This window comes from Triticum urartu, unplaced genomic scaffold, assembly GCF_003073215.2.
Source record: "Triticum urartu cultivar G1812 unplaced genomic scaffold, Tu2.1 TuUngrouped_contig_8288, whole genome shotgun sequence".
NCBI lineage: Eukaryota > Viridiplantae > Streptophyta > Magnoliopsida > Poales > Poaceae > Triticum > Triticum urartu.
This window is the reverse complement of record NW_024119221.1, coordinates 1-8,999: the sequence shown is the minus strand read 5'-3', so window position 1 is coordinate 8,999 and position 8,999 is coordinate 1. Positions and strand designations below refer to the sequence as shown.

The 8,999-nt window shown below is 44.4% G+C and overlaps 2 protein-coding genes across 2 annotated transcripts; both read right to left on the bottom strand.

Moving 5' to 3' along the window:
- Positions 1 to 4,139: 4,139 nt before the first annotated feature.
- On the bottom strand, positions 4,140 to 6,303 carry LOC125531887. Its single transcript, XM_048696108.1, has 4 exons — positions 6,133 to 6,303; positions 5,294 to 5,386; positions 4,415 to 4,478; positions 4,140 to 4,365 (listed from the first exon to the last, which is right to left on the bottom strand). Exons 1-4 carry the CDS (start codon positions 6,301 to 6,303, stop codon positions 4,271 to 4,273), a joined length of 423 nt encoding a protein of 140 aa, XP_048552065.1. The 3' UTR covers positions 4,140 to 4,270.
- Positions 6,304 to 6,561: 258 nt separating this feature from the next.
- On the bottom strand, positions 6,562 to 8,963 carry LOC125531885. Its single transcript, XM_048696107.1, has 5 exons — positions 8,617 to 8,963; positions 8,302 to 8,521; positions 7,247 to 7,499; positions 7,070 to 7,165; positions 6,562 to 7,002 (listed from the first exon to the last, which is right to left on the bottom strand). Exons 3-5 carry the CDS (start codon positions 7,328 to 7,330, stop codon positions 6,766 to 6,768), a joined length of 417 nt encoding a protein of 138 aa, XP_048552064.1. The 5' UTR covers positions 7,331 to 7,499; positions 8,302 to 8,521; positions 8,617 to 8,963; the 3' UTR covers positions 6,562 to 6,765.
- Positions 8,964 to 8,999: the final 36 nt, after the last annotated feature.

Sequence of the window (8,999 nt, the reverse complement as noted above, 5' to 3'; positions counted from 1 at the left end):
TGGGAGGGACAGTCTGCACCGCCGCCGGCCATATCCCACGTGCTCGACAACGACGATCTCCTCGGGGAGATCCTCCTACGGGTCGCCTTCCCCACCAGCCTTGTCCGCACCGCGCTGGTCTGCAAGCGGTGGCTCCGCCTCGCCTCCGCGCCCGCCTTCCTCCGCCGCTTCAGCGACCTTCATTCACCAAGCCGGCTAGTGTTCTATTGCGAGACTGCCGTCAGCGCCCCGCGGTTTGTGCTGTTGCCTCCGCCCCCTGAGCAGCGGCCATGGCCTGTCCAGTTTCTATTTGGCAATAGGGCATAACGAGCAGCAATCCGTTTTGGATGTCTATGTTACAAGACTATCTCTGGTCTGGGCCATCTACTCTTCCGCTGTAATTGGATTCTGTCGAATTGGACTGCTATTGCGTAGTTTGATTGTGGATGAAAGGATCTGTAATCTAACCTGTGTGAGTGGCATTATTATAAGTTAGTCTTGCTAGATCTTGCGTTGTCAGGGTTGTCGCTAGTTGACCTCCCAGGGGAGGAGTTTCAGACCAGCGGCATGTCGCTTGCAAGTGATTCTGGGGTACATTTGATTCATGTGAGGATCCCAGCTTCGCATGCATCTGGCTCTACACGATTGATAACAATGTCCTCCCCAACTGGTTACTTATAGATACCATTTGTTTGCGTGAGATATGTGCTAATCATATGATACCAACTAGCATGTTCGAGGCTGTGGGTGATTCTGCTCTTATGGTAAATGCAGGTCGGATTCACTCTGGGTTTCTTTTCTTGGAGAAGAATGATGTCCTCTACCTGTTTGATACTCCCTCCGTAAAGAAATATAAGAGCATTTAGATCACTAAAGTAGTGATCTAAACGCTCTTGTATTTCTGTACAGAGGGAGTATTAAACGCAAAGCGGAAAAGAAGGTTTACGAGGTGACACAAGAGGATAGATACATATATAGAGGCAGACCCTTCATGATGGTTTAGCCTCCTAAATTCCCTATTATGATGGGAGGGTGTGATTGATCCAAAAAAATGACGTCCCCGCATGGTTTGCCTCTTGTTTATCAGTCCAGTATTGTGGTCTTCCAGTCTCCATTATGCTAATATTTTATCTCATTTTATGATGTTTCTGATTGTTTTGTAAATCAATACAAAATGACAATCCCTTAGTGGTTGTATGCACTTGCCATTTAGTGGCAGCAAGCATAACCTAGGTACTAGGATAAGTATTAATTCCATATTATATACAAAATATATTTTGATAGCTGTCATGTTGCAAATTTACATTTTAAGAAAATTCTGTCTATGTACGTTCTATGACCTAGATATAGAAGCTTGGCTGCCACCCCATTACTCAATCTTTAGATTCTTGATTCTTTCGTCCGCTAGTTTCCTAACTGAAACGCAAAAAGGGTTGTTAAATTAGTATTATGGAGTATCTCTCAGGACAGCCAAACATTGTTTTCTATCCCGACACCTGTGTACCTATATATATATATATATATATAGTCTAGAAATGAGATACATGTTTTCAACTGTGCATATCACATCCTTTTTTTTGTTTATTTATGCTTGGAGGGAAAAAAATAAATTTTTAGAAGACTTGAAACACTGGAGATATGAATAGTGACCAAACAGTTTGGAATTTTTCTTATATGCTTCTCAGAAATACTTCCACTGCCAGATTCTGCAGAAATATTACTGAAAGTTTTTTGATGTTTCAAATATATATATATATATATATATATATATATATATATATTTCGTCCTGAAGCTATATGCAATGCTAAGCTAATTTTCCATAAACTTTTATCAGGTAGCTGGAGCAATGGTATCAAGTGTCGTTACCGATTGAGCTAGTTGATTATGCAGGCCTGTCTCTGCCGCAGTGCCAGACCCACAAATGTCCAACACTACCAGTTTGACACATGGCTGTAAACTGTTATACCATGTTGTGTTATGCAGCTCTTGCGTTTGCATGCTTGCTTTCGTCTATACTTACAGCAGTTTAAAACAGTCCGTTTCAACCTGTCAAACTATCGTGTATTTTTTAGCTAGAGCTGCATTAGATGGTGTTTATGGTAGTGATGTGGGAAAATTTGATTGTTTGGTGATGCCACCGATATTTATTCGTAGTTAGGTTAAATGTACACCTGGGTTTATATTACTGTAAAGAGGATTACTTATGTATTCATGGATGAAGATCTCGTGTGCTCCCGTTTGATCTATGCATTGTTCTGCACCTTGTGCAATATAGTGTATAATAATTTTTCATGTCATGGCCGTAACGACTGTATCAGCAAACTGAACTTGCTTCTAGAAACCAGGGGCGAGATTAGCAGCGTGGCCGTCAAAGTCCCTTCTCCTCTTCTTCGTGCCCGAGCTCTGAAACCCTCACGAGCACGAATACCAAACACATCAATTATTGTGTCTCCTCCTCTGCCACCCTCTAATACGAAGAAGAAAGACACCAAAATTAAGTAATCTATACAGGTGTGAAAATTTGACATTTCACAAATTAGAAACCAGTCCTGAACGAGAAGAGAGACAAGAAAGCCCCTTCTCACTGTTCTCAGCGGGCTATACACGGACCAAAAACCAGCCCTGAACCGTTCCTATAGAGAAAAAAACAGCCCTGCACCAATTGCAAATCCCTGACCAAATCCCAAATCCCATACTGGCGCCGGCCAGTACACACCCAGCCAGATCGGAGATGGAAGGAGAGGGGGTGCCGGCGCCGGCCATCTCAGCCGTGCTCGATGACGACGATCTCCTCTCTGAAATCCTGCTCCGCGTCGCCTTCCCCACTAGCCTCGTCCGCGCCGCCCTCGTCTGTAAGCGCTGGCTTCGCCTCGCCTCTGCCCCCGTCTTCCTCCGTCACTTCCACGATCTCCACCCGCCCCACCTCCTCGGCTTCTACATCCCACGGTTCGTCGTCAATGGGTTCAAAAATCCCACGGTTCGTGCCAATGCCTCAGCCCCCTCAGCTCGACACCGTCATCCGCCGTGCTAGCTTTGATTTGAACACTTTGGGCTTGCACTGTCAATACATGTGTTGCTGCAATGGATTCCTGGTGCTCACCTCCCACCTCGAGGTAGGCTCTCCCGAGCCCAACTGGATTGTGCGCTGCCCCCTGGACCCCGCGGGGAATATGCCCATTCTCCCACTAGTTCACGAAACCAGCATCCATGACGGTTACTATGACATTGATGGGATCATCTCCAACAGTGGCGGTGATGACATGTCCTTCTTCCTTTTGGCATTGGGCTCCAACGGGAAGCAGACAAGCGTGGATGTGTTTCTGTTGAAAGACGATGTCTGGGCCATCTACTCTTCGGTTGCAACTGAAATCCCTGACATCGACCTGCTATTCCCTAGTTTGATTGGTGACAGGAAGATCTATAATACGGTGGACTGTGTGGGCATGATTGATAATAAGTTATTCCTGCTAGATCTTGTGACCTCATCTTTGTCACTGGTGAACCTCCCCGAAGAGATGGATCTCCTTCGGAACGTTGATCTGTCGCTTACACATGATGCTGGTCTTCATCTGATCCATGTAAAGGGATATCAACTTCGGATCTGGCTTCACAGGATGGATGACAATGGCGTCTCCAACTGGTTCCTTGAGGGCACCGTTTGTTTGCATGAGATATGTGCTAATTCTATGATACCAACTTGCAAATCCAAGGATGTGAATGATTCATTCTTTACGGTGTATGCGGTTGGGACCAATTCTGAGTTTGTTTTCTTGGGGATGGAAGATGTCCTCTACCTATTTGATATTAAGAGCAAGGCGGCAAAGAAAGTTTATGAGGTGAAGCCAGGGGATAAAGGTTTGGCTTATGTCACTCCTATTATGATGGTTTGGCCGCCTAAATTCCATGTGATGAATTAAAGATGTGAGCGGAAAAAAAAGACCTTGCAAGGTTTGCCTCTTGTCAGTTTGTAGTACTAGATGACTCGTTGCGCCAATGGCGCAAAGGCCGAGAGGGAGCCAAGTATTGTGAGAATATTTAGACACCCAAGTCGAAAACCAAATGTGGCCAACACTCCAACATCCTCTGCTTGGGAGCCGACTTTTCTCACCGGATCTAACATAGATACATGATTCTTGGAGAGCAAATTTTAGAGAAAATATAAAGCATGGAAGGCTTTAAGTTGTACTATTGAGACCATACCACCATACCTTCACTTAGTTTCTTTGGAAATCTAAAGGTCTAAGAGGATGGTACATGTGAGAAGCTGTGAATCCACAACAAAAATCTAAACTAACTTCCAAACAAACATTTCAAGTTTGGAAGCCACAAAGAAGCAGTCCAGATCTCTCGTTGTAGTGCAGGTTCAAGAAAATGGGCTGAATGACCATCATAGCAACATGTAGAAGCAGCAAAAATATAGGCTTGGTGTGTAACTGATCATGAAAGATAGCTTGGTCAGTTTCTCCATTGTTGGCTTATACTGAGCAAGAACATCAGCCTGCAGAGAAGAAAAATGGAGGACTGCTTTATTCTGCTGTACATCCACAATAGTATAGCAAATAAAGTAGTTAAATGTGCGCTAAGATGTAAGACCTTTTAGATCACTATTTTACTGATCTAAAAGGTAAGTAGTGATCTAAAAGGTCTTGTATTAGTTTGAAGAGGGAGCACTTAATAAGACTGTAAGCCAGTACATCAAAGTAATGCCGGCTTCCCATTGATTTGATCAAACCAATATGACAAGGGAAGGTGAAACTTCAGAAAACCATATAAATTGACCACGATGTCTTAATTTAAAACTCTGAAATGAAGTAATAAACATTAAGTTTGAATGCTGTCACTAAAAAAGCATAAAAAAGGCAGACCAACCAAGAGTGCATCATAACCAGTGGTTCATCATGCGCAAACCAGGCAGTAGTAGCCTAATGACTTAAACGGAAAAAATGCAAGAAGTCAAAGCACAAGGTGGGAAACAGGACCGAGCATTGACAGGTAACCAAATAATGATGGAATATCCCCATGAAAATCAAGAACGGTAAATTAGCATCCAGAAGTACATAGAAACAAACATTCCGCTTGGCAGAGTGTGATCTCAGTATGATGTCAATAACTGGGACTAAGAAGGTAACCACGTAGAGTGTCACACCTAAGGGCGTTTTCTTACGTCTCTACTCTCTAGTAATACAACTCACTATTGATTGATTTAACTAAGGTATTCTTCAGCTGGGTATTTATAAAGGAAATTCACTATGCTTTTTTACCAGCAAGTAGAGAGCAACTGAAAGACTTATGTTTTTAAATGCAAGAACAAACCTCACCAGGCTGCTGTGCAGACTTATTGTCAGTGGAAGATGCTACAGCTGAGCAAAATTGGCTTGGGATTTCTTCTATGCCTGCTGCTCCCTCCTGCAATAATTATTTAGAACAACAAAACAATTTACTATGAGATGAGAGAAGGCACACTAAAGAAGCACATCCGTAAGTGTATATCTAATAATATAGATGCTACAAATCAATAGAACTAAAATACTCCAGCAATTGGGATCAGCTAGATCTATATCTACATCACCAAATCAGAAGTTTAGTTACTTGTGGTTCGCTTGATAGCAGTTGCAGGTTTTCATGCGCTAAACTCAAATACCGACCAGCAGCGACCAAATATAAGCACAACCATCCCTCACAATTTGAATTCTACCCCAGCAAGTACAGACACGTCCTCTGCAACTTCACACAGATATGAAAGTGTCATAAAGCACACCGCCACTACGCCGCCACCATGACCTCCAAAACATGTATAACGACTGAAATAAGCGGACGCATTCTGCTCACACACAAGCATGACATATAAGCGGGACGAGGCCGAACAATACACGATGGCGTGCCAGATCCAGAAAATTAAAATGGTCAGCAATTTAAACACCATGACAACACGTACAGGAAAGCAAATATGCATTTTAGCTAGACAGAAAGCAAGCAAACCTCGATGACAGAACAGAGATGCAACAAAGTAGAAGATCGGGACGCAGCAACACAAGAGATCACAGAACCTAATAAATAAATGTACATGAAGTGGTCAGTGCACCGGCATGCTATGGAATAGACAGGTAAAAGAAGAGTCGTTCCCCAGACAAATTAAAGAACGATCCATTTACCTGAGTTAGAGAGGAGAAGCAGGCAAGCAGAGCAGCCAAGATGGATGAGCATACGAAGGACGAGCGGCCGGCAAAACCAAACAAAAAAACAGAAACCAAATAGAGATCAATTTTCAGCTGAACCAGTAGATTCAGTCCTCCAGGTATACATCCAATTGCGAAAATACTCATGTGAGCTCGTGTGAGCTCGAGCGCCTGTGAGCTCGGAATCTGTGCCACTTGTTTCTCTAGCGATCAGTGTTGCAATGAGTATAGCGTCAGGTGTATGCTCATGGGACTGTTTGCCCAAACAGTTAGATGGCCCACTGCTCAGAAAGCGCCGTCAGTTAATGCGGTGGCGGACAAGATGGGAGTGGACGTGGTGTGCCGTTTAGTTACGGGACCTGGACCAAAGGAGCCGTTATTGGTAATGGAGATGCATGTCACACAAATAAGCCTCGCTTAGGCACGTTGATTTATACTTGTTGACAACAACAGGCACTCCTCTGCATTACAGTACAGAGTTCACTACACCACCGATGAACCACTTACAAACCTAGAGATCTACTCAACACACTCAAACTAATTACTGAGTACACATGTCAGCAACAAGACAAAGGCATCTTTGCCTAATCTGACTGTACTAACAACGAACTACACTTCTAACCAGAAATTCTTTCTAGCACGTTTGGCGCTGTGGCGATTGCTTTCCTCCACATCGCCATCCGCTGTTAACATCAGCTTCAGGGATTCCTCTTGCTCCAGCTCCACTTGATTAGCAGCAGGATCATGCTCTCTGAACCCTTCCTCTGCATCTGGACACCCATGAATCCCTTGCTCCATCTGCTCGGCGGGCTGTTGTTCCTTCCGCAGTTCAGCATCCCCACTCACCTGATAAAATGCTAGTACAGTAAACATGCGTGTACACGAGATTCTTCACTAACAATCGCTGGCTTACCATGGACACCTGCAGAGACACCGTGGAGATGCCTGAGTTCTCATGTATCACGGCCTCATCTCCCTGGTTAACTGATGCTTCAGACTCCTCTTCTGCCTGCATTGGACCACCATTGGTTCAGTTAGTAACATCAACACCACGGTCAACTCAAGCCAGATTAAAGCAAGCCGGATGTACCTGGATCGGATCGCTGCAAACCCTTGTGCATTCTTCAGAATTTGTCAATGACGATGCAGGGTGGGAGACTACTGAGGCTCCCATGAGGCACCTCTACACTGAAAAGGGTTGAGCTGCTCGACGAGCTAGCATCCCCTCCCCATTTGTACTGAGTCATCCCTCCCATCCTGCCAATGTCCTTTGTCCTCAGTAGTCTGATGAGGGTTGGGCATTCACACCGGCACGAACGAGTATTCTCAACGATTGGCTTCCCCTGACAAAACAAACAAACAAGTCAGCTTCTGTCACGTGCACTTCAGGTAATATGTAATTTAATTACTGGCAATATAAATCCATTCACTAAGAGAGCCCAATTTTAGTATTCAGCCATAAGCAGCAAATATCCAAGATTTTCAGTTTGCACAAATTCATATTCAAGCAACACCAAATTTAATTCCGCACCACAGACCATCTTACACTCTAACAAACCAGAGACATGGCGAACCTGACCAGTACATATTGAGAAAATTCAGAGAAGACAGTTCAATACGATGAAACTGGTTTAACAGATAACAGCTACGCGTACATGGTCAACTGGTTTAATTCTAGTCCATAGAAATCAAAAAAACTTCAGTCGGATGAAATGGAAATATATCTTAAGTTCTACACCATATAGGTCTTCGAGCATTAATTACTGGCAATATAAATCTGTTGTAACATTCATCTACAAACAATAAGGCATGGGTTCAGTTACAGTCAATTGATTCAGTTAGTAATATCAACACCACTGAACCAATGGTGGACAGTTACAGCCAATTGATACGAATTTTCATCCTCCATCATTTTCAGAGTGTTCACCGTCACAGATTCAATCATATCTTCTAAAATAGTCAATCTGATTCAATCATATATCCTAAAATAGTCATTTTGTCATGTATTACCATAACCAAAATGAAATTTCTTATCTATAATTTTCCAGCGTCTTTTGATCCGTATCTATTTGCAGAACTCATTCAAACAATTGCAAAATGGTACTACAAAATCCTCATGCAATTTATAGGCTAGGGGTTCAGTACCTTTGCGTCCATCCTGGTGTCTTCGGGTCCAACTGCTCTATCGAGTGCTCGGACCCCTGAGCCTTGTCCCCGCCTGCCACTTCCGGCCGATAGATCTGGCCGTCCGCACTTGAACCGGCCGGGGCTGGAGCAGGTATCTCCGCCGGCGCGGCCACTGGGAACCGCACGGGCTCCATTGTCCCGTTATTTTCATTGACCTCCTCAAGCAGAGTTCTAATCACTACACACCAATTTTTCACGGGTAGAATGTAGATCAGTCCCAAAAATATGAGCGCAGAACCATGGTAAAGAATAGCTCACGAGGCAGATCTGTACCTGTTTATTGGCTGCAGCAAGAATTCCATGGTCGGCGGAACCCCTGCGAGATCGCCGGACCGCCCACTCGCCGTCGCCGGAGTCAATGTCTCCACCTCTCCCCCCACTGGGATAAGACACAAATCCACATCCACCGAGTCACCCAACCACTGCATTAACTGCGTGCACTGCCGGCGCTAGCGGGAACCACCATACCTGATCCACGGATCAGGACGCCGGCGACAACGTGCCACGGCTCATCCACGCACCATCGACGGCGTTCAACCCTGCCCCATCTGTCAGATATGTATAGTTCAATATATCTTCACTTCCCGTGCTCCCGCTGGACCCGCCGACTGGCTCCGTCCACTAAAACACCCAATCTTCTCGCCATTTTTGTCCTC

What these genes read in the sequence shown, in the direction of transcription:
- LOC125531887 (XM_048696108.1), bottom strand. Translation starts at nt 6,303, where the DNA reads ATGAGTATTTTCGCAATTGGATGTATACCTGGAGGACTGAATCTACTG. An exon ending in GCTTCTCCTCTCTAACTCAG is followed by an intron (nt 5,387 to 6,132) that starts GTAAATGGATCG and finishes TAATTATTGCAG; the next exon opens with GAGGGAGCAGCAGGCATAGA. An exon ending in CAAGCTATCTTTCATGATCA is followed by an intron (nt 4,366 to 4,414) that starts GTTACACACCAA and finishes GTTGCTATGATG; the next exon opens with GTCATTCAGCCCATTTTCTT.
- LOC125531885 (XM_048696107.1), bottom strand. Translation starts at nt 7,330, where the DNA reads ATGGGAGCCTCAGTAGTCTCCCACCCTGCATCGTCATTGACAAATTCT. An exon ending in TTTGCAGCGATCCGATCCAG is followed by an intron (nt 7,166 to 7,246) that starts GTACATCCGGCT and finishes GGTCCAATGCAG; the next exon opens with GCAGAAGAGGAGTCTGAAGC. An exon ending in TGTCTCTGCAGGTGTCCATG is followed by an intron (nt 7,003 to 7,069) that starts GTAAGCCAGCGA and finishes GCATTTTATCAG; the next exon opens with GTGAGTGGGGATGCTGAACT.